Consider the following 25,432-nt stretch of genomic DNA (forward strand, 5'->3'; position numbering starts at 1 on the left):
TCAGCTAAGGCTGAGCGTGTTTTGTCATGGGGAGAACTTAACTGTGTCATTTGCTGTGAGTAGCATTTTCTATTCCATTTTTTTAAGGATAAGAGTCCCTTTATGGTCTTCACTAAAAGTGCTTTTCACCTTCTTGATCTAAAAATTTCCTAAACTGTGTTACATCTTCTAGTGTTAGTGTGCATGCCATATCAAGGTAGTAGTTGGTCCCTAAGAGCTGCAACTGCCAGTGCTGGTATCTGCAAATAAAAGCTTGGAATCAGGGAAATATTATAGAATGGTTTGAGTTCAAGGGACCCTTAGAAATCATCTCATCCAACCCCCCTGCCATGGGCAGGGACATCTGCACTAGACCAGGTTGGTCAAAGCCCCGACCAGCCTGGCCTTGAACACTGTCAGGGGTGGAGCATCCTCAACTTCACTGTTGCAGTGTCTCACCACCCTCATAGTAAAGAATGTCTTCCTCACACCCAATCTAAATCTACCTTCTTTCAGTTTAAAACCATCCCCCCCTTGTCCTATCACTGCAGACGCTGGTAAAAAGTCTCTCTCTGTCTTTCTTATGATCCCACCTTATATATTGATTCTGTCCCTAAAGGTTTTCTACTCATTCCAGTCACTGAACCCAATTTTCACATCTTTTTACTAACTATAGCCAAATGTGTAGAAAAGAAGGACTCTTAATTACCTGTACAAACCGGAGAGTCTCAGTGACACTGACCTAAATTCTGGATTGCAGGGCTGTGCTTGATTTCAACAAAAACAAGCTGTACCTTACCTTCATTGTTTTGAAATGGTGATTCCTTGGTGTAGCTCTGTTATAGTTAGTTTTCTTTTCCTTCCTTAATTAGTGCAGTTCGGTTGCTTCACTTTTATTAAGCTATTTATTTTGAGATATAAAATCTTGATCTTTCTCAGCATACATGTAGGAATTGTATGTGTTTCTGCAAGCGCTGACGTGCCAGCCAAAGAGTGCAAAGGAAGTTAATAGTGCTTTAAGAGGACAACTATGTTACTCCATTCTGGTAATGATTATATGATTGAAATAGCGAGCATAACGTTAACTGCTTTGCTAGAAAGGTGAAGACTGTGTACAATGTCATGTGATTTAGCTATGTGCTCGTTACCCTTATTATGAAGCACAAGTGACACTGCAACTGCTGTCCCATCAATGCAACATTACCTTCCCTTGTTCTGCTTGTCCTGCTTAGCTGTTTTTGTTCCTGCTGCTGTGTGCACCTGTGCTGAGGGTGTTCAAGTCCTTTCTCTGGCCCACTTCACTACCCGATTAAACCTGATCTGGAGAGGAAAGTGTAGACATAGAGAGACCTTGAGGGTTTAAAAGACTTTGCCTCATGCTTGACCTTCGTTAAGCTCCTCACAGTCTTGCCAGCACGTTTGCCATAAAGCACAGTCATTTCCAGATTGTCTATTATCTGCACCGTGTAAAAATGTCAAGGTGAAGTCTGAAATGTGTGTATTGCCATATAAATGACACCTATAGAATGGTAATGATTTTCTGATGCATGCAGCATTAATGAAGATGCACTCTGCCAGTTACACTCCTGGTGAATGAGAATCTGCAGAAAGAGATTTAAAATAAATACCGAACATATTTAAAATTAACTACTAATTACCATCAGAAGTACTAGGCTGCTGCAGTTATAATCTATGAGTATTTATAGCTCAGGGCTTTAGCGATAGATTTTTTCTATTGACTGCTATTCAAGAAGCCTAATCTTACATCACAGAACAGGTTGAGAAAAATAACTCTTCAGCTGTTCCTAACTGATGATAGTGTTATGTTTAGCTGCATAAGCCCACTGTGACATTGTTTTGGAGGATGCTGTATAAATTGGGATTAGCAACATTTTTTATTTCTTGTAGGGAGCAGTTTACCAAGGATTATTACGGTGAAGATCTGTTCAGTGGGCACAGCATAGTTTATGCAGATTGTCTTAGTATACGTACATGCAGTATATCGCTCTGCCTTAACCTAAATGAAAACCTTGCAGCTTTACAATAGAGCAATGGCAAATCTGTAAGTTCCTCTTAAAAAAACCCCACACAACTGTGAATTTTATTTCTTTATAAATTTTTTGATGTGATATTAAATGTTGATTTTTTTCCTTATGTAGTTTAGCAAAGAAGCATTATTTTATAAATATGACTTACCAGAAAATGATCTTCAGTACAAGTGTTAGTTTTCTCAAAATAAACAACCAGATATTGTGCAATAACTAGAAGATACTGATTTGTGTATTGTATTTTTTTGCTTTTAGCATAGAACTGATGCATTCACTAAGAATGTATTTGGAAACTGTTCATAGCCTTAGTTACTCGGGGGAAAGCAGTGTGGTCTAATGGGAAAGACAGCAGTCTAGCACGGAAAATGTGCTGGTGGCTCTGGATGTGTTCCTGCCCTCTGCCTCAGTTTTCCACCAGCAAAATGGTCATGGTAGTAAAACTGACCTTTTTGATAGTGCTTTGTGTTCAAGAGAAGAAGGAATTGGGTATTATTACTTCCACAAATGATTCATTGCTTTAGGAAAATTCCTGTTCTGAGGAGATTGTTGGGGCCGTGGGCTGGTGACCAAAGGCAGGAGCAGAGCAGGAGATGCAGCCCTGAGCAGGTGCCCAGAGCAGTGACTGCGGAAGGGACAAGGTCCGAGATGGTGCTGGAGTAATGAACATGACATGCAGACAGCTGAGCCTTCTTGCCCATCCCAGAGGCCATTTCAGCAGAGGCACTGCAGGAAATGCAAAAGTGCAGAATTCTGAATAACTGGAGTGGTAAAATACAGAAGAAATTATTTTCTATTGGAAAAGCTTGGGAAATGAACAAAATTCTGTCTTTAGACATCTTAATAATGTAACACATAATAATATGTGGATGTATATAGTGCTTCACTGCACACTGAATTGTAATCACTTGATGTTATATATTTCTAAATTAAGTAAATTCATTTTTTAAGTAGTTAAGAGTTTTAGAAAGCGCTCTGAAGGATTGAAATGCATCACCAAGAACAGAATTGCAAATGTTGCTCTCCATTAATTTTAATTTTGGAATAAAGTATCTTGCCTAAAAGTTTTGTTCAAGCATTTCAACACTGGGCTTTAGGGAGTGGAGAAAAGGCTATTTTGTCCCCATCATTTCAGTTTCACTTTTTCTTTTGTGTACTCATGTCTTTATTCAAAAGTGGTATAGTACATCTGTCTTTTCCTGATAAATAGAGACAGATCTGTCTCTCCAGCTTCCTTCGGGTGAAGGAGGCAGCAGAGCTGGGTTCCTGTACTACAAACTTGCCGATTCCCAAAGGTGACAGATGGCCCTTTCCTGGGCTCTCCCCGCAGTTTCAGACAGCTGCTGAGTTGGTGCCATCCTCGCTAATCACAAAATCAACAGGTTAATGTTCAGGTATTATAGCTTCCTGCCCTCTCACCGTATACCTCTGAAATATTCCTACCTGTGCCCCAACACATGACAGAGTACGTGTGTCTGTCTGTATTCACCACTGTCCTGACACCAGGGCTGGGGGCGTTAGTTTGGTGGCTTTTAAAATGTGTTTTTCAACAGAGCTATTTATGATAGAAATACGGTGAGGTCTTTGTCAAAAAGTTTTGTGAGGAGAGTATGAAGAAGTAGATTGGAACAATAATTGGAACGATAATCTTCTAAGGGTGTGATCATTTGAGCTAGCTGGGGGCTTTTCTGCTCGCTGGTTCCATAGCAGCCTGCTGGATGGACTGCTAGGATGCTATGGTACCTGGTCTGCGTGCCTGATCCTGCTCTTTTTCTTTTCTGTCCCTCTGTTACCCTGGAGCAGTTCTGTCCAGGAGTGTTTTTTAGCAGAAGCTTGTTTCCACCTGAAGATATGTCACCAGTTGTGCTTTTCAGAAGTGAATGACTACAAGAGTGCACAAATGACATACTGAAATGGGCAAAGCGACCTCCAACCATGTAGGTTACAAGATACATGACATTAATTTTTGTTCAGAGATGACATAGACGTAGTTTCTGCTTGTGAGAGAGTATGTAGAGGATACTTGTCATGGATTGTTATGAGAAAACTTGAATTAAATTTACAGAACAGACCATCCAAAGACGCTAAAGACTTACTCATAAATGGATGTAGCGCCAAACTGCTCTCAATACCCACATCTTTCCTCTCACTACTTCTGTCCTGCATTAACAGTGCCTTTCTCAAGTCCACTGTGGAAGTGGATTGGGCTAAATAGTCAAAAGACACTCCAGAGCAGAATAAGAGCATCCACACAGTGAGTTTAATGCCAAGTAGCTAATACATTCTACATTCACACCCTCACTTATTTTGCAACAGCTTCCCTGTGTAGGCAAGGCCTACATGTTCATGTCATTTGATGGTTAGCATTGCATCAGTGACATTCCAGACTCTGACCACAATGTTAGTAATGGAAAGTGGTTCATCTTCTAATGAAATGGTAGGCTGGTAGGCTTTTTTTTTTTTTTTTTCTTTTTTTTCTGGTTGCATCTTTTGCAACTTTTTCTTTCATGTGTCTGGAGTGAATTTCTTCGGTTTGTAAATGTGTGTGATACTTTTCTAATTTCTGATATGAACTGATGCTCTCTAACCATGGAAGTTGCCTTTATACAGTATACTGTATGAAGCAGTGATTGTTCAGCCTTTTTTCTTCTGAAGAGCAGGAGAAAACCCAAGTAATAAAAACGTTATTTGCATATATTTTCAATTTAATGGCTTGTGTCTGATATATTTTTTTCCTTATAAGATACTTTTTTTGTCTTGCTCTGCTCGTACTGTGGCAACTCTTAACACTTTTTCTCTATTGTCACATGCCTGGCACACTTTCATGTAGACCTGGAGTTTCCTGATCATTTAAGTAGCCTGTTTATGAGTTAGGTTTATTTTCAGCCAGCCTTTGGTGTTTAACTTGCTTATTAAGTTTACTTACCATTGTGATGGTAGTTAAGATGGAAGAATATGATCTTAGATTTTCTAGAAATAGTGGCTCCTCTGAGCTGACTGATGAGCCTTCATGACATCTTTTTAGGTAATCTTCATCTCCCCCAGGAGCTTCTTCAGACTGAGTCCAGACTGCAGTGATGAGGAAACTGCTGTTTGAAATATCATCCACGGACTTTGAAGTGTGGATTTCTCATGTTTGTTTGCAATCACAGAGGGAGCAAGACAGTTGCCTCTGTGTGTTTGCCTACCACACTGTTTGAGTTGAGCAGTTTATAATCAAAGATACCCCTTCTGTTCACATTTCTAGGAATACAGCTCCCACTACACAACAGTCTGACTTTACCAAAATCTAGAAGTAAAGATTATGTCTTCTCACTTCAAGTAGTATATGAGTTGAGGGTTTCACAGGGCACCTCTGGAGTGTGGCTTTTTTCTAAGTGGGATTTGTAGTCACATTTTATTTATTAATACATTAAACAACAAATTGTACCTAGCTTCAAGTGTCTTTCTGTCTCCTTCACTTACGTTTCTGTAATGAGTGTCCCATAAAATTTCCATCAAATCTTAATCTCTCTTCATTTTAAGGTCATTCTGGAAAACTGGCATCAAACAGCTCTACGCTGTAATGAAAGGATAAAATGGGAACAGTATTTCCATTTGGAATAGTGTATTTTAAAAGGCCTGTAGCCTAGTGGGAGAAAATACTGTAAAATATGCAAGTGCTGGGAATTTAACGGCATTAAAGGAGTTTTTAGAGGGTTGTTGCTTTGTACAGAATACTGTCCTTTCCTTCCCTATGCTTACTATGTAAAGGACCTAAAAATTTGCTATTTGTTCATTGAATTTCTTTCACACTCCAGGAAAATCAGAATGGCTTATATTGACAGGTTTGTAATTTTATTTTGGATTGACCAAATGCAAGTCTATATACTTCTTACAAAAGTATGTGTAAAACATATAATTACACATTTATGTGTAATACACATAAAAAGTATGTGTAAAGCACATGCAGGGGGCTTGCCAGTAAATTACCAGCAAATTGCTTGGCCTGGGCAGAAGCAAGTAAATTTGCAATTGCAATCTGGAGCAACATGTTAGAGGCCACCTTCCTTAGATCAACTTGTGTATTGCAACACCAGCAAGTAATCAAATTGTAATGTACTTTAATGCAAAGCCTAGTTTGGCTTGGTTGGCAAATTAAACTATCGCATGCCTCTGGCAAAAGCAAAAAGCCTTTGAACTGTTTGACTGCAGCTGTAGCTTGCACACCTTATTTTCCCTCTTAAAAATCAAATTAAACTGTAACCTGCAGCCTCTGCGGTAAGTTTCAAGGAAAATTAAACTGTTGCTAACCTTTCTAGCAAAGATAACTGTCTCTAATCAAGCCGAAGAGTCGAGGCCCAAATTCCCCTCTCCATGTTTAGACAAATTCATTGGAGGAAAACTCCAGGGCTCATTAAGTACAAAGATATTACCTCTGACTCAGGAAGTCCTTGGCCACAAATTGCTAGAGACTGGGCAAGTTTTCCAGGAAGGTATTACTCTTTGCTTCCCCTCTTCTTTCACTCCTCCTACAGCATTTACTCTGGATCCGTCCTGGGGGCAGGATGCTGGACAGTTGTTCTGGTCTGTTTCTCCGGATCTGAAGTCTAACCCAAATTCAGAGCACTGATGGGCATGCTGACCCACTCTTAAGCATTGCCCATGGTGGTCTTAGCAGTGTGTTTCATGGAAAACAGCGTTTGGGCTTATTCCGTTCTTTAGACTTGTCCTTGGGGCTTCTGCACACCATGCTAGCAGTGCCCCAGACTCCTTCTGACTCTTAGAATACAACTCTTGGATGTGACGATGTCCTTCACCACCCCCACCTTTCGTTATTTTCTGTCCTGCTGGCAGGAACACTTGGCATTTGACTTGCCCTCATAACATTCATGTTTTTCTTGGAGCTCTCACAGATAGGATTTTTCCCAGCCTGGATGAGTTGCTGTTATTTCTATAGAGTCAGCAGTACAATAGACCCTCTTGGGAGCCAAGACCTTGTCTGTCTAGTGGCTCAGGCTTACAAAGACTCAATCCTGCATGCTTAACATTACCCTTTGATTTCTGGGATTAGCGTCTGACTGATGGCAGGTGAGAAGGCAGAACAGCCCAGCATAAAAGGAAAGAAATCAATTAAGTTTACATGGCAACATGTACTCACTCAGGGCCACGTTAGAGAAACCATTAGGTAGAGGACGTTGTTGGTGCTGGAAGCAGCAAGCAGACAGGAGTGACAATGACAACGGAGAGAATCTTTAATGTTTTTTTTTCAGTATGTATACTATCAGTGCTTAATATAGCAGTTACTGTCTCTGCACTATGGTTTTCTTATTTTTAAAAGTTGGCTTAAAAGTTCTCAGTCTCAGCAGAGTAGGTGAAAACTGAGCTAAGGCATATTAGTCACATTTTTATCAAGAGATGAAAGTGATAGAGATATAAAGTACTACCAGCTTTTAATTAAAATTAAATAAGTAAAAAACAGTTGGCAGTTGCAAACTTCATTATGATGTGTTACCAAAAATAGATACCATTATGAGAATACAGTTTTATTACAACAGTGGGCACTAATCAGCTGTAAACATCATTGCTGAGATAGCCAGATAGAAAATGTGTTACTAATACTCATAACAGGTTTCAGTTGGCTGGAATGGAAAACGAGAAACTGTTAAAGCTCTTAAAATGTAATCTCTTAGACTACCAAAATAGGTGTACGTACTTCTATTACTTAAGGCAACATCCAAATTTCAGGAACAATAACTTAGTGTTTTCTGCACCTGGTTTTCATTTGCAAGGAAAACTCTATTTTCTAAAAGCCTAACCCGACTTAGCTGAAATATGCATGATCCGGAGTTTTTATTTCTTCTTTCTATAGAACAGTCAGACTTGCAATTTAGATCCTCCAAACATTTATACATTTCATTTGGTAAAAGATCTCTTTGACCTTAATAAAAAGTATACCAGTGTGAGTTTACAGGTATAGTTCTACGGTTTAGAGCATCTTACTGACCGGTGTGGGATGTATGTATGTCTTGTGTAATCTCTGCAAAATTTACTGTATGTGAAAAAGGTTATTTTCTTCTCTCCTCTTGTAATCTACAACATCGAGCTATAACAACAAATCTGTGGGTGGTTTATTTGATTTATGCTAATTTGCGCTTGACATTTTTGAGGTATCACTTGCATCATCCCAGTCTTGCATATTTATTATTAAAAATATTAGCTGCTTATTAAAAGGAAATATTTAAAATAATTATTCATTTGTTAGTGATAACCTCTTGAAACCAGGGCCCCACTCTGGCAGCTCTTATACAAAATCATTGCAAATGAAGTGCAACCTGAAGCGTTCAAGATAAGCTTGCAACAAGAAGGTGATTTGAATCCAGAAAGACCGATATATACCACCTACAAGGAGTGGGTCTCAGCTTGTGGAATTTCAGCCATTAAACATGAGGCATCTAAATCACCTCCAGAGCCAGTATGAGAAAGAAGTAAGCCCAGCCTGTGGTTTAGATCACATAATTTAGAGACCTGAGGCCTTCAGGGGAGACTCAAGCACCAGTACCCAAACTTGAGCACCTATTTTCAAACTTGGATGCTTCAGCATAGTCTCCTGAATTATTCTGTCAGTACCAAAGTAAGCACACACAGAAGCGATGAGTGAAGTGGTGACTCCTAACAAAGTCAGAAGGTGCTGCGTGAGGTGAACACTCTTCCAGAAGAGGCCACTTCCGTGCCTAACTTGGAGTGCTGAGCATTCAAAGTAAAATCACAGGCACAAGCCCCAAATTTTAGAACTTTACCGACCTTCCTAGGCCTCTACATATCACTACAAAAATAATCCTCCTTTGTAAACAATCACCTGCCCTAGATCTTGCTAGTACTGCTGCGTTTTACTCCCATTGACCGGTGTCATGTGCTGGTACACTGGAACTACATGCCAAGTTCATGTGTTGAAATGAAGTAAAACAGGAAAATGTGAGTTTCCAGATGTTTTCAGCAGGAAAGATTAGAGCTGCAGTTTGTCAAAAATTGCATATATATGAATTTAAGCATGAATCTCTTGTTCTTTGTTGGCATTACTCATAGGAAAAACATCAGTATGGTATTTAAATAAAGCAGCCCGTGCCAAAGCTGGCACCTACCAAAACTGCAATATTGTTTTTTCTGTCTCAGTGGGATTTTGCCCATTGCTTTGTATTTCAAAAGCTTCATTAACCTCCCCCCCACCACCACTTTTTTCACAAAAAAAGTTGTCTTTTCTTCAAAATACTATGGGTTTATGACAGAATAAACCCTCTATATAAGCAGTCTAAGAATAACATGTGACATGTTTTCTTTTCTGAAAACTGGTAACTGATGCAAGTCTTTTTCTGATGACTATACCATTTCAGTTTTGGTATTTACAGTTAAATTGCACCCACTTTTTTCTTCTGATTTGCAAGTGTTTACTTTTGTTAGGGGGTCAGTATCTGGTAAAGGTATGTTAATATTCTTGGAGATAAAAGCCTTAAGATTATTGACAGTGGACATTTGAGCTCCTTTTCTCCCTGCATCCACACCCTGCTGATTGAATGAGGCCTTAGTAACAGAAACAGAAATACCATTGATGCTTGCCTAAATATTTGCAGGAGTACCTGAGTCAGAAACATTCTTGAATGCTTGGAAAACTCTTGGTATATTGGAATGGAGAGAAGGGCAAGCTCTGTTAAGGAGGAAGGAAAAATATGCAAATAAAACTGGCATAATGAGAGGTGCTGTGCTGGAGTGATGGCTGCAATACCGATGCCAAGAGTACCTCAACCAGAGATGTGCTGGCTTACATAGCAGTGTGCTCGGTCTAGACCGGGTGTGAGAGATTGTGGTTGCTCCAAGAGTGATTGCTGTTATCATCCAGAAGGTGATGGTGTTATACAGGCATGCAGGACTGACCGTAAGTTAGGAAACACTGGTCCTTAACAGACGTGGAAGACTGAATACCAGGGATGCAAAGATGGGTTGATACTGTGCAATAGCAGCAAAGAGAACCGAGGCTGAGACTTTGTAGAAGGCAAATCATGAAGTAACTTTAAACCCTCTGTGTTCACTTGTGTTTCTCACTGCCCCCATGGCAGTCAAAGCCAATGCAGGCCACTGAAGGATTTTGTCCTCTCTGAACCCTGTGTTGCTACATTGCAAACTAGGTTGTGTAGCTGGAGAGAAAAATGTTCTGTTCAGCTTGGGACACCTTGAGGAGCACACCGTAGGGCACTGCCGCAAAAACATTGCAGAACTACCCCAAAGGAATGGAAAATTATGGCAGGTGTTAAATGTACTATTATTGCCGGATAAGATTTAAAGATAAATCTATTCAACTGAAAGCCTAGACTCACAGTAACAAAGTTAGGGAAAGATAAAACATAAACATTTATTAAGGTTATACTTAGCAATATATATCCGCCTTAGCTGCTCCTGTGTCTCTGCTTTTGACTCTTGCCAATTAGTTTGTGCATGGAACCCTGGGCTGGTGTGGCCATGAGTATGCAGAGTTGCTTATAACTTGCCTCTTCTTCTGGTAAAGGTGGGGACCTCCATCTTCTCTAGCTCCAGGTGGCTTTCTTGTTTGTCTGGCTCTCATTCCCTGACATTGGGCCATCAGGTGTTTTCTGGGAGATTTCAGTATTTCATTCTACCCCTCCTTCTTAAGGTTACTTCAGTAACGTTTCTATTGCCCATCTCAAACAACACTTTCTTGGCTTTTGTTTTTCACTAATTATATATACAGCAGCATCACTTCACAAATCATGCGTTATGATAAATAGTACAAGTTCCTTTTAAAGTATATACTGTGTATACAGGCTATAGAGCAAGCCCATTTATGACATTCAAACACAAACTGATCTTGAGGGTAGGACTGCCAAATCTGCAAAAGCTCCACCTCATCCTTTGTTAGAATCTGGGGACTCCTCTGCATGTTACTGTTTTTTGGTGAACTTGAACAGAGAATACCAAAGGCTTTGCATATATTCAGGCCAGCTTGCTTTCCTTCCCAGCCCTCCTTTCTAGCGTTGGCTAGAAATAGACACACACACACACACAAAGTATTTCCCATTTAAATATTCGTATTTTTTAACAGAGACTGTAGCACAGTATTTTTTTGCAGTATCTTGCTCAGGGAGTCGTACAGAAATATGTTGTGGCATCTTAGATATCACTGTGAGATAATGCTTGGCTAATGCTGGGTTCTATTTGCTTATTTTAAGTATGGTGATCTATATTAAATATTAAATGAAAATTATCTTGTTTCCCATTATAGTTCGTCATCAATCAGGTGATGATAATGAGGCCATTGAACAAATTGATGAAGATATAGTTGTGACTCAGAGTCAGATGAACTTTATTTGTCCCATTACACAGGTATGCTATCACAGCTACTGTAATCGATTGGGAAATAGTTATTTCGTATTCTTCATTGGGTTGTCTCTTACAAATCTGCAATACTTGTTAAAACTCAGGCAGTGTAAATTACAAACGTTATCAGAGAAGAGCAACAGTGCTTGGGAAGATACCCCATGCAAGTAGGAATGCATGGTAAACATGCAGGACCTGACCCTGTAATTTGGATAGAATGCCTCGTATGAATGGCAAACACACTTCCCGCTGTTTTACATAAAATCTTGCAAGAAGCATTTCCATGAGCATTATCAGTTCCTTTAAATCAAGCCTTATTGATTACAGATGGAAATGAAGAGGCCAGTTCGAAACAAAGTCTGCGGACATACTTATGAAGAAGACGCCATTCTGAAAATTATCCAGACTCGAAAGCAGCAAAAGAAAAAAGTCCGGTAAGCTAACAAGAATGTGTGGAAAAGCTATTTGCTTTGCTGTGTAAGTGGAATTTTACTCCACTTGTTCTAGGAAATGTATTTGGATTGGCAAGGATGAAGGAAGTAATACCTCAGTGTCTGCCCAAGTCACAGTCTCCTCATTAGTACCGTGCACATGAAGGAGCTTTTCTTCTTAATGAAAACAATGTGTAAGGAAATATTCAGGAAGCGTGTGGGGAAGTTACAGCTATTTGTGCTACCTGCACAACAGAAGTAAAGAGATTTCATGTAGCCATGAACAACAAAGAGAAACTTCAGCTTCCTAAAATTTAGTTGCTCATTTTATTCCCTCTGCCTATTTAGCAAGTCTTGAAGTTAATGAAAAAAATAAACATCTCCTCTGTGCACCCTCTTTTGCAGTTATATTCCAGGACAACTGAGAAATATTAAAACACCTAAATGAGTGTTAAAGTGAGAAATATTAAACCACAACTTTTTAGGTACTACACAGTTTAAGAATGATCAGACAGAGCTTTAAGAATGTTCAGACAAGATTGTGCAGTTCCTACTACAATGCAGTTAAATATTTCTTACTTTAGATCATCAAAGCAGCCCGCCACTTTCCACACAGAACATGTTTTTCTGAATGAAAAGATGTAACAGTTGAATTTTTAAACATTAAATTCTCCCTAGTAAGTTTCACATTTAGGATGGTTTTGATTAATATATATACATGTAAGAAAAGGGGCTCAAACACTTTTTAGAGCAAGTTTAGGGGACATACCATTTCATCGTTAATTTCACATTTGTTTTTACACCATGTATGCTTTGGGGTTGGTGACCTCATGGAAACTTACCAGTTGTGGACTTTTTAATAAATGTGCAGTTTGCACATGCTCAGGAAGGTGTGTCAGAGACTAGCAACCTGATTTCCCCAAAGATAATGCCACAGGAGGCTTACTTCCTCCGTCCGTTGCTCTTGCATTTCTGTTAGACTCTACATACTCTGCCATAGGGGATACAAAGGTGGAGCAGAACATTTTATTCCATGCTCCTTCTTGGCTACAGGAAAGCACTGCTATGAAATCAAGTATCAGTTGGGATGTCCAGCGCTACCTTAGTGTCAAGACAGCTTGAAGAACAAGCTGGAAGTACCTTGCCTGTGTTATGAGGTCTAGGGAGAAGAAGTGGAGTGGTTGCAATATCCTGGGAATAACAACAAAACCAGCAACACTGATGGACAGAAACTTGGCTGGAAAAATGAATGGGAGTTGGGAAATAGCTCACAGTTGGAGACAAGAAAGTGAGTGTTCTGGAGGATAGGGACAGGCTAGGCAGCATGTGCTCAACAGCCCAAAACCACAACAAGAATACATTCTGTGATACAGAACTGAATTTAGGATGTTGGTATCTAAATATTTCTCTGTGCTGTTAAATCCATCGGGAAAATGTCATGGTAATAGAGATTGCTGTGGTGGATCAAAAGCTTAAGCACTGCTGAAAAGCTAATAGAATCATATAATTGAATTTTATTTTACCTTTTAAGAAATTAAAGACTTGGAGAAATTCTGGAGTGAAAAAAAATCATGTGAGCTGTACAACACCCAGCTTTAAAAGCTACCTTATACCCAGACTGAAGCTCTTTGTGCAGTCTGAATACCGGCAGTTCTTAATTTTGAGCTTTTAGCTTGCAACCTTACCATTTCTGCAGCATTTATTCCAGTATGCTAGAGAAGAACACACAGAGCAATAACTCAGTTGTACTGTAATTAAATTAAGAAAGACTACTTGTTTTTTTCTCTCCTGTCTCACTGACTTGGTGTAATTTTAACCTTTCTCATGAAAATGCAGTCAGTTTTGAAAAACCGTAGTCTGCTGTGGTGGGAAGGCAGGCCAACTGATGCAGCAAGTTCCCCATTTGAGCACCCCGTTCTCATGGTGGTGCTGCTCGACTGTGCTCCTGGCAGCAATATTCAACTGGAAACAGGTGTCTTGATAGAGCAGAGTTGCTGTTAGGGGTATCTCCTCTATCCTGACTCTGAAATCAAAGCTGTTGCTTGCTCTGGAGCTACAGAAGTGGCTGTTTCATCCCGAGTACTTCCCAGTTTGAATCCACAGGATCCCTTTGGTGCGCTTGGCAGCGCAGTAGCTGGATGTGAGCTCCGCCGCTGATGTACGCACAGCCACCGGTTTTGTGCTGATAGACTTGTCATGGGCTCCTTTAGGCAACTCCTACGTGTCTCAGCTTGCTTACGGTTTTCCACTGCCTGGAAGGACATACTAATACGTTATGCTTACAGGAAATGTGGGAAGCTTTCTGAGCACTTGTTATTCATTAATCTGGTAAGCTATTGCTCTAATAAGGTGATAAATGGGAAAACTTAGGCACAGAGCAATTAAGTGATTTATCCATGACAAACAAAGTAAGCTGTGGACAAATCTGGAGCAAAAGCTATGAGTACTGAGTGTAAATAAGTTCAGTGCCTCAGACAAAAGTTATTCCTAATAGAGTGAAAAAAATCAGGAAAAGTATTATTTCTGACTACAGGTAGCATCTGTGCAGGTTTAGGCCGCTGCCAAAGGAAAATGACCTTTGGTCCCTGAATATCTTTCACCCTGCTGACACTATCTGGCTGTTTCAAGTAGTTATAAGACATTTTGTATTTGATTATAATTTAGAGGCTGTATAATTTTACCCCATCTCTCTGTGCTTTCTCAGTTCGTAAAAGGACAGGTAAATTTTTGCACCGACTAGATAGTCCACTGATTCACCAGTCAGCCTCTGCAAGTCTTATTCTATCTGTTTCCCTAGAAATTAATTTCCCTATTTATCTGTCAGTTACGATTATACTTCTCCACTGCAGATTAATAAGGTAAGAGGTAGTTACCTGCAGTTTGTAGAGGATTGTAAAGAGAGAAATCAGCACAGAAAGGTGTCCATGCAATTCCAGTGTCATTACTGATGCAGGCAGCTTGTGTATGTGAAGCAAGATAGTGATATTCAGGTGAGAGGCTCCATATCTTGCTGTGTTCCTTCCTTCTTTCCTTCAGCTGTTGATTTCCCCCAGTTTAGATAAATGGATTTATTTTCCCCCCACAGAGAGCTGGTGAAGAGAGGTAATGAGGAACTGACAGGGAGAGTGAATCCCAGATAAATACAATAAACTAGCAGATGTTATGTAAAAGCCTATATCTGACAAATACAATTCTTCCGATTTAATGGAGTCTCTCTTTTCTTTTTAACAGATGCCCTAAAATTGGCTGTAGCCATGCTGATGTAAAAGGATCAGATCTTGTGCCAGATGAAGCACTTAAAAGAGCGATTGACAGTCAGAATAAACAAAGCTGGTCAACACTGGAGAAGTCAGCTGGATATGATGCTGCCACAAAGGAAATTTGTTGTTAGTGGGCTTGTGAGATAAGCTGCTGATTGTAAGTAGGTTGTGTAACTGATTGTTATTTAAAGTGTTTCATTTATAGGCAAAGTTGAAGGTCTCAGCTGTAACTGAAAGCGTTTTTTAAACTGCCAAATATGAGAAATTCCATTTTAACTTGGTTGGTCTTTTTTTAACCTTCCTGAAATTCTAAAAGCTTGCATTTGATAAATAAAACATGTTTTGCAGCATTTAACCTTCCTTGTCAGTGTGCTAATTTTTTCAGCATATTAGAGATGCAGATTCTGCAGGCATGTAGTAGTGACTGCTTTGGTCAGTATTGCCGATATTTCTGTTACTGCCTCTGTAACTACTGGGAACACCTGGAGTAGGGCACTCTGACCAGGAATTTACCCTGCTTGGGGTTTTAATACAATAATACAATAATACACGGTTTAAAAAAACCCGTGTTTTAATACAAACCTCAGGAAACCTTAACAGATTAATTTGCAGGAAGTGCTGCACATCTAGACTTTGCGCGTGGACACACAAAATTACCATGCAGCTTTGAGGATCGTGGCCTTGTTCTTATAATTTTTCAACACTCTGCCCTAACTTAGGCTTTTTTTTTTGAGATTCAGAAGCTTTTATTTCACGCTTTTTGCGTTTGAAGGTCCCAGTAGGCTTTACCTTAACACTGTAAGTTAGGAGACTAAAATAATTTACAACCATTTAAAAATATATTTGAAATATTTCTAATAACTAGTTTCTAGATAATACAAATATATTGTAACCATATACCATATTGAAAAGCAGTTAATCTCATTTTATGTAAGCTTCAGATACCTATGCATTTGGGCACAGAGCCAAAAAAAGGACTTAATTTTGTGACACTCCATATTTCTTACCTAAATTAATCTGCATACATCTAGAAGATAAGGCAATACATATATGAATTAGAAATAGCCGTTCGTAAAAGGAGCTGCCCTGGTGGTCAGATGGCAATTAACTCTTGGCGTATATGAAGCAGAAAATAGAGGTTTCTTTGAACTTTGGGATCCTTAGCGAGCTAGACGGAATTTTCCTAAGTAATTTTTCTGAATTTACAATTTGACATTTAGTATAAAATGTAGCTAGAATACCTAAATGCTAAGCTTTTCACTCTGGGTTAGTGTTTGCTAACAGCTTTCCTTTTTCGTAGAACATTATTAACCCCAGTTGCACTTCGGAATGCAAACCACTTCAAACTGAAATTGTTATTTTGTAGTTGAAGGATATTAGTCTGCAAGCTGATTTCATAGCTAAAAAAGGGAACTGCACCGTTATTATTGGCAGTGTGCTTTTGTGTTCAAAACACTTCATGGGAATTACCTGGGTAATTTTCATAATGTGGTCAAACCCCAAAGGTCTATCTTTTTAAAACTCTGCAGTGACCGTGAGTGCTTCTGTCTGTGGAAGCCCAGCTGAAACAGCCGAGAGACTGGGGGCGGTTGAGCAGTATACACTTGTTTGTATTTTTATGTGTAAAAATCAGATCCCTTTTAAGACATCTCAGGTCTCAAACCTACATTCTTTAAGATGGGTCACCGATTTCAGTTGAATACCACAAGGGAGGATGTTAACTACAGCATTTGTCAAAAAAAAAAAAAAAGAAAAAAAAAAGGGGGGGTTGGGGGGAATGACCTAAATTGTTCATAGTTTTTGTTTCATCTTTAAGTTTGTAGTTAAATTTACTCCAGCACCATTTACAAGCAGAACACTCAGAAACAGAAACTTCAGTTGGTTGAACAGTCTCTGCAGTTTCTGACAGGGGTGCATTAACGTTGTCCTAAATTAGTCCCTGGTGGTAAAAAGTCTCCCAAGTTTTCCGATGCAAAGATCTACATACATTTTCCATGGCTGTAGGGTTGCACCTCAAACTTAGTTCGTGTAGGTGTCCGGATGCTTGAGTGTGCCTTCCAATAGCACATAACATTGTAAATGCTAAATTACACTCTGATTAATTCGTACCGACAAACCAGTGGCAGTAGGTTTGGTTTGCTACCTGTGGTGTTTGTACCAGTATAGCCTAAGATAGCTGATAAGGTCATTACCCTCATGTTCCGATGAGTAGTGCTGTAAGGGAGATTGTTGTCTTGGTTACACCTTGGTTTTGTTTGTTAAAGTGACCCATAGCAGTGCTGGTGGCCCTAGTAGAAGCTGCACTCAGCCTGTCCTCTGGGTTAGCTAATCCCCTGGTTATAATGTGAGCTGCCTGCTTAAGACGATGCAGCTGGGAGAAAAAACAAACCTGAAGCAACACTTTAAATCAAGGGTCCTCAAACTACGGCCCGCGGGCTGGATACGGCCCCCAGGGTCCTCAATCCGGCCCCCGGTATTTACAGACCCCCCCGCTGTGGGTTGGGGGGGGGAACCAAGCAGCCGCAGATGGCTGCCTGCCACTGCATCCGCACGCCGGCCCCCTGGTTAGAAAGTCTGAGGACCCCTGGTTTAAATGAAGAGAACCCATAGTCAAGCACTCACTTGTTGCCACTGTAAGTGGAAAGGTATTTTTGAACCTTCATATTCCTGCCTCAGAATACATGATCTTCCTTCTCTCCTTTGCTAGCCTCAGCCAGGCAGCATCGGTGACTCAGAGAGCCCGAAATTCTGAAATCCTTCCCAATCTCCAGCTGAAAGAAATGGACTGATTTTTGGCATCACTTACCTGCTTAGCTTTAATAACAATCACATATGAGGTGAAGAGGTATGTATATTTAAATGGAGGTAGGCTTCTTTCTTTTATCGTCAGCGTTACCTCTTTTCAACTATGGCCACAGCCATATTATCCAGAAAAAGACACTCATGCACTTATGTCAGGATTGCTGATGAGAGTACTTGAGTCCCATCAAGATCAGTGATGCACTGCACAGATTCACCTGCTAGAGAAAACTACTTGTATTAACTGAAATCAATGACAGTGTCTCCAAAATGTTTGGCATTTCTGAATCTAAACTATATGATAACATTGCAGGAATCCTAGTATGAAAAGTGGTGGGTTTGTTTTTTTTTTCTAACCTGGAATTTGAGCCATCCTGTTCATTTTTCATGGCTGGTTCTCTCTTGTTGGTTCTTACAAGTAATTTTCCTTCTGAAATGGAGAGGTCACAGGCTTGGTCATCAGCATGAATTGCAGCTGGCACTTTACTAGGTGGAAGGACAGACTAGCCTTGGCAGCTGGGGAAGGTTCTGTGCCTGTCAGCTGACCTGATGGGAGTTATAAACTGCTACTGATTCATTGGGGTGGCTGTAGTTACCGGCAGCTCCTTGGTCTTTCATTTGCAGCCTGGGGTTTGTTATGCAGTTGTGAGCTCTCTGTTCCCACGTCCCCATGAACTTGGCTCTGGACAGAGGTAGCTGGAAAGAGTTAAAGAATAACAGTAAGTGTCCGTGATGCATAAGCTGATCTGTATGATTCACAAAGTGGAAACTCAACAGCAGTTAAACCTTCAAACTTAATCTGTTTTGGCTATAAGATATCATATGTAAACAGGCATATGTTAACAGTTCACAGGGTAATTTGTGTCTCATTGTTTGACGTCAGAAATTTTGCAACAAGATTTAAGGAAAGAAAGAGCCGAAGAGGTTTTTTTTCTTTTCTTTTCCTTAAGGTGTGCTTCGCAAATGCAGCAAACCTCGGCGTAGCTGATCGGGGTCTGTCCCTGAAACCTGCTGGGAATCTGTCTCTGCCAGAGAACTGAAGTTCCACATAGTATTTTGAGGGATTAAGAAATGTCTAATCAAACATTAAAATAAAGAAAAGGCAAGAGAGATCCATATGCGGCAGCTTTCAGTGGTACCCTGAGGCACAAGCCATTAACACAGCTCTCACTTGAACAGATTCTCCCCATAATGCAGAATTCTCGATTTTACAACTAGAGACTCTGAAATTTTCAAATCAGTGGAGCCATGACTTGTAAAGATAAAAACTAATCAGGCAGGCATCTCATGGAAGATTTAGAACACTTGTGCTAAAAGGAGTGCACATTCCTCTGAATCAAGGACATATTCATCATTACTGCTCTGGAGCTGTGATCTTATTCATTCTAGAAGAATCAAAAAGACAAGGCTAAGTCAGTGCTCCCTTGAGAAATACCCGAAGCAAGAGCAGGGGCTGCAGGAAGTGATACCAGTGACTCAACAGCCAAGGCCAACACACTGCCTTATTTTAGACCATGTCCTTTTTGCCATACTCATGTTTCCTCATGAGTGGCTGATGACAAAGGTCTTACCTACCTGTGGTTACAAGTACCTCATGACGTTTTTCTCAAGAATAGCTCTAGTATTTTGGCCAAAACTAGCTTAGAATTCACTGTGCCACTTGATTAACTCCCAGTGCTGTTTCAAATGAATGTTAATCTCTACCTTCCCTAAAAATCTCCACGTATGGACCCTGAGGTACTGTGTGGTCCATTAACTGAACATTTTCATAGTGGATAGTGCTCTGTTATACAGTGAAGAAGTTGCACCTAGGAAAGGGGGTTCCTGGAGTGGAAAATGTTAAAATATCCCAACGACAGGTCTTCCTTTCTCTTGCTACAACCAAAGCCTTAAGCTGATGGCTCCTCGCTACAAATACAGACTAGTACTGACTGCAAATTCCGGGTCTTTCATAAATAATGATTTATTGTGTGATCCTAAAGTACTTACTGTTAATACATATTATTTCAGACACACAACGTGGTCACAGCAATGCTCGGAGGAGAATCCTATGTGTAGGTGCCAGCAGATTCTAGGCTGCCAGCCAGTAACTATAAGAAGTAAAATCATCAGACTGATTGTTAAGCAAGTAAAACTCTGGGATGGGTGTACATCGTACAGTAGATACCCATGTATGTGCTTAGCCTGTTGATGCATGAGTAATCTCAGTGACTTAACAGGACTGCAGCAAGGTACAGAAAACACAGTGCATTTCATCATTTCAAAATGCTGCAGAAAATGCTGTGGTGGACTGAGAGGAGAGCCTGCCTCACTTGCTTATTCCGATGCTAGTCAAACCTGAAGACAGAGCTTGAAAGCATGCAGATGAATTGAATTGCATGGGAAGCTTACCAAAGGAAGTGTTTGCTTGTAAGCTCAGTATGAATAGGATCTTCTCTGACCGCAAGGGAAATGGAGAGACGCTCATTCACTGTCCGCTTGTGCAATCCACTTCTGAAGTAGAAACAGGATTTGAGGTTTAAAACCTGAACCCCTACACATCTTTCAAGCAACAGAAAAAGCCTTCATGCTCTTTAGTCTGCAAAGGAACAAAGTCAGGAGGTGCTGCTCATAAGACTCCTTGGATTTGATAACAACTGGCTTATCAAAAGGGAATTATTTAGAGTCCCTAGCAATAGCATCCCTCAGAGCAGCTTCTGTGCGGATGTGAGGGGAGACATCTGAACGCCATTACATTGCACTTCTTTTGATGTCACTACATGCTTGTCATGTGTTTAGTAACAGTGGATCTGCTGCTGAGTTCCACACTGTCTAAGGACAGTTGTGGGTTTATCACAGATGCCATTCCTGCTATAAAAACCCATAACTTTTAAGTTCTTTATCACCTCGCCACACAACTACTCTTTGAGCCCCTGTCTGTGCAGGGTGATTCTGTATACTAGTAGATTATGGACAACCTGCTGGTTTAAAATTGCTGGCTTTCAATCTAGCAGTAGTTTAAGTTTGACCACGTGGCTTGAGAGAACTTGCAAAATAAAGATATTGATTTTTCATCATTTGCCTGATAATTTAATGTTAGCTGAAGTATTTGTGTTATGCCTCTCTCGTCCGATAACTAAAATAATGACTTTTTAATTTCTTCCTATAGCAAGCAGCCAGTTTATTTATAAGTGGCCTAATCTAATAGAGATTTACTCTCTGTATCCCATGAGACATATTATCAAAGTTACCAGATGTGTCCAAAGCACTTGGGAAGTGGGGAGATGGTTACACAATTCTCATTGCCTCTGGCTGTTCCAGTTAAAAAGATAAAGGGTCAGAGAACTGGAGCAGCGGAGATAATTTTGTGAGCATCTAAGGAAAAGCAGCTGATCAGGTGAGTGTAGGCACTGGCTGAGGGCGAGACAGGTAGATGCATGAATACCACGTAACAAAAATCCCCTTAAATAAAATAACGTGCCAGGAAAAGGGAATGTCGATGACTGACCACCACGCATTCTGGATTCTTAAATCTTCATCTAGCAGATGCAATAGTGCTGCTTGTCTGTTTTAAAAAAAAAAAGAAAAAAAATATATATGAAGAGCAACATTCAGCTTGTCACAGCTCAGGCAGATCTGTGCTGGGCAAGACCCTTCCCTCTGGTGGGATGCGCCAGATGTGTGATACACATCCCACAGCGTCTTGTTTCTGCTCCAGTCCTCACCTAGCAGCTGGGACCTCTGGAAGAGAGGGAACACCAAGCAGTCCCGCTTACTATGACCATCCTTTTCCAAGGCAGGATCTACTCTTTGCAATGATTTTGTCCTGTCCTTTGACTGGGAGCATCTCAGACTTGCTTAGCATTTGGAAGGTGCCTGTTGCACACTGTGGTTCTTTGCCAGGCACAAAGACTCCTGATCTGTACTCCCAAAGGCCATCCCTGCCCCACCTCACTGGTACCGGGCCCCTGTCAGAGCATCCAGGGCTGGGTGTTTGGTTCCTTGGAGTCTTGCTGGCTGACAGCGGTTCATTTTTCTGCCGCTGGGGTTGCAAGACTCACCCGCAGAGTCAGTGTGTTATCCTGAAGTTAGATCTGTAAGAGTAATTCTGCACTGGTCTGTGCTCCACGATTTACAGTGCCGTCCACCAGAGATGCGCAACACTGCCTTGTCCATTTGGAAGGGCTGTAAAGCCATTCACTCAAATTCAGCACAGGCACAGCTGAGGATTGCCATTGTAGTGTTCATCTCACGTATGCTAAGCAGGTAGCCCCCCAGAAAACTTGGGGGGGGAGGGGGAGATGAAACGATGGAAGCTTGTGCAGGGAATAGAAGCAAGACCCCCAATGGCTTTAGATTTCAGAAGGAGACTAATGCAGGAGATCTGTCTGGATGCTTAAAAACCTCTAGTGTGACTTACACTGAACAAAAGACTGCTATGGCAAGAGCAGTAGCCCCATATTCTGCAAAAATCTTCTAATACTGAAATGCTGCAGCAGTTCTGTTCTTCACAAACCTCTCCCTGGAGTTTCCCCTGTTCTCTGCACAGGTTCATAACCAAACCAGGCTTGCATGCAAGCACTGCTGGAGATGGGGTAAGGAAGACAAGTTTCAACCCTTTGAGTGCCATACAGGTCATCAGACACCGTCCTTGGCATCCCTCATGGATTTTTTTGCATTTTGGGGATCAGCCAAAATTAGAAAAAACAGAAAAGCCAAGGTGGGAATTGCTTCTCTGCTCTGCATGTTGAAATGAATTCAGTGGGGATGGAGAGTTTAGATGTGGATCTTTTCTTATGACCTGTACCCAAAACATAAGACTGAGACTAGGGCAGTAAGCATTATTAATTTGGTTAATAATTGCTACTACATATTCATTCATGACATTAATGCTTTGAGTACCTAAAAGCATGCCAGGCATTTTAAAGAAGCAGTGATGGTTTCCTGCTGTCATTTCCTGCTCCCATTTTGCGAAGACCCGACACCTGGGAGATTTAAGCTTGCGTTCATCCCAGCCACATGCAGACAACTGAAGTCTGGTCTATACAGTCAGCTGGGAGAGGGCACCCACCTGTATTCTGGGATGAATTGCCCAGGGGTTATCTTTTCCTGGCCTCTGGGGACTGCACGTCCAGTTTCTGTGCTCCAGTTAGCAGGGATGCCTGCACAGAGCGTGAAATCTGGGGAACCCCTGTGAGAAGAGGCTGCCCAGGCACCAGGAATCTGTGGCAGGACCATGGGGTGCAATGCTGTGTGTACTTCTGTGCTCTGCTCTCTTCCCACACCCCAGATAGTTTGGGGGGGGATAGGATGATGAAGGGGGGCTTTTTTTGCCCTTCTGAAGGACCAGTGGGTGCCATCTACCATTTGGTAGCCTGAGCCAAGCACCTGTGCTGGTCCTGGTGGCATACAGCCAGCATGAGGTGACCAGCTGTGGACTCTAAGAGGCTTTAAATGGGCAGGAGGCTGGGAAGGTGAAGGATGCGGCTTCCAACAAAGAGTGCAAATGGATCCTCGATATGGCACTTCTCCTCAACAGGGACAGTGAGCTGGCACAGAAGCTGAGGGAGGGGGATCTTTGAGAGGGTGAGGACTAAAGGCACATACTCACCCCAGGTGCTCCACTTGGTTTTCACACCAACATCTTCACTCTGCATCTCACTACTCAGTGTAGCGAGAGAGCTATGGGGGATGCTGTTATACACTAATAATACAGTACATTTATGGAGGTTCATTGTTGTTTTGATGTGTCTACACCCTTCCCCTGTCCCCAAAATCACTGACGCACACCCACCTCGTGCTATCTCGGATGTAGAAAGCAGCCCACACATGCAGCATCCTACCAGCTAAATTCACCCGGCAGTGGCATCCCAATCATAAAACTTCCAGGAAAGGAAAAGTAAAACAAAGGTCTGATGGATACCCGCATGTCTTTTACCTATGAGAGGAATGAAATAAAATAGACTTTGAGACTTGTGGTGAATCACTCAGAAACAATCTGCAGACATTAACGGAACTGTATTTCTGGGAAGAAAAAAAAAAAAAGAAAAGGAAAATGCAGGCCCTGGGATATCCCTTTATGGCATATGCATTTTATGTTTAAATGCATTAATGGGACTGCTATGCTATGAGTCATCCTGCACAACAGTTTCATGTGTTTCTTAAAATACACTAGAAGTAGCTGAAGGCATGCATGGGTTTGCCGTGCAGTTATCTACCAGGAATCCGAGCAAATACCTGCACATGTGGCATCACAGGCTTCGGAGCTGGGGGGGGGGGCAACCTGGGCCCTCTCTGCTGCTTAAACAGACCAGGGTTGGGGAAACCAAAATGGAATAGGAACTGATCCTACAGAATAAAAAAATGCAGGCTCCCTGTGTTATTAGGGAAGCCTCAGCACTGAATTGCAGGAAATTTGCATATATGTAAATGAAAAGCTGGAGAGTTTCCTTCTGAAGCACTCGTCAAAACTACAGCTATCTGCATTTTTTCCAGGGATCATTTGCTGCCTGGTTTTCTCTCATTTTTCTTCCATTTACTAACAGCCCCGGCTGGAAATCTATTTACTATTCCTCTAAACCCACACTTTGGAGCCCTCCGGAACTCAGCTCGCTCAGCTCCTCGCAGGTTGCTGCTGCTGCTGGCTGCGGCTTGCTCCCGATGCTATCCCCGATGCTTTCAGGGAGCAGGTACTTGTTGACATGGGAAACACCCAGCGCCAAGTGTTTCTGCTGGTGCACGTTAAGCCTGTGGTGGTGAGCAAACGGTGGTCAGCACCCAGCAGCTGCCTGACACGAACCTGGTGCAAACCTTGGGAAGGATGGTTCTGTAGGGAAAAGCAAGAGGTGGGGCTGGGGAGAAGCTAAAGGAGAAGCTGCTGAGGATGGAGACAGTCTCGCTTTCCCCCTGGAATAAGCCTGGCTTAACTTTTCAGACATCGCAGGAGGCGATGCCGTCTCGCCAGCAGCGTTTGCGATTCCTGGCACCGTTTCCCAGCCGCACACGCCGGTTGTGAATCAACCCGCTGCTGCCATTTCCAGGGCTGCCCTGTGCAGAAGAAACCGCTCATCCTTCGGTGCCGGTGACCTTCTTATTCCCGAGTTTTTGCTAGAAAACGCCGCCAGCCTTTGTGCTGACCCAGGGGACACTAGAGGTGTGAGGGTTTTGCGGGCAGGGGGAAACCTAAAAGCCAAGGGGGGGGGGGGGGGGGGGGGGGGGGGGGGGGCGGGGGGCTCCTCAAAGCGAGGGGTGACCCCCGAGCGCTGCCATCCTCAGGAGGCTGGGTTGGGCATGAGATGGCTTTGCTCCACACCGGCTGGGGGACCACGGGAGGGGGTCCACGGCGCGTCCCCGGCTCCAGCGGGACACGCAGCCAGGCGGGGCGGCGGGGTCCCCCGCCGCCCCGCCTGGCTGCGTGTCCCGCTGGAGCCGGGGACGCGGAAAGCCGCGGGAGGAGCGGAGCAGGCGTGTCCAAACCTTCCTCCTCCTATTTCCCCGTGCGTCAGGGCTGGGAGGAGGAGAATTGCCCTTTTTTTTTTTTTTTTTCCCCCGACTTTTTTTTTTTTTTTTTTTT

General features: G+C 41.9%; 1 protein-coding gene and 1 long non-coding RNA gene across 6 annotated transcripts in view; one reads left to right on the forward strand and one right to left on the reverse strand.

Annotated features, from left to right (window-relative positions):
- Window positions 1–15,436, forward strand: part of NSMCE2 (NSE2 (MMS21) homolog, SMC5-SMC6 complex SUMO ligase) — a 136,014-nt gene extending 120,578 nt beyond the window's left edge. For all 4 annotated transcript variants that reach the window (XM_040587999.1, XM_040588003.1, XM_040588001.1 and 1 more), the window contains 3 exons: window positions 11,296–11,396; window positions 11,718–11,824; window positions 15,053–15,436. In XM_040587999.1, coding sequence (XP_040443933.1) covers window positions 11,296–11,396; window positions 11,718–11,824; window positions 15,053–15,212 — 368 coding nt within the window. In that variant the 3' untranslated portion in view covers window positions 15,213–15,436. The remainder of the gene's footprint in view (window positions 1–11,295; window positions 11,397–11,717; window positions 11,825–15,052) is intronic.
- LOC121085387 lies at window positions 12,130–25,396 on the reverse strand. 2 transcript variants are annotated; one of them, XR_005827035.1, is made up of 8 exons: window positions 24,444–25,396; window positions 23,654–23,797; window positions 20,272–21,424; window positions 18,477–18,576; window positions 18,238–18,310; window positions 17,704–18,101; window positions 14,695–14,910; window positions 12,130–14,073 (listed from the first exon to the last, which is right to left on the reverse strand). It is a non-coding gene; the product is annotated as an uncharacterized LOC121085387 (long non-coding RNA). The 2 variants fall into 2 exon arrangements; XR_005827036.1 differs by lacking the exon at window positions 17,704–18,101 and having other exon boundaries at window positions 20,272–20,373; window positions 24,444–25,380.
- Between the last annotated feature and the right edge of the window lie 36 nt (window positions 25,397–25,432).

Source organism: Falco naumanni, chromosome 3 (assembly GCF_017639655.2).
Source record: "Falco naumanni isolate bFalNau1 chromosome 3, bFalNau1.pat, whole genome shotgun sequence".
NCBI classification, from domain to species: domain Eukaryota; kingdom Metazoa; phylum Chordata; class Aves; order Falconiformes; family Falconidae; genus Falco; species Falco naumanni.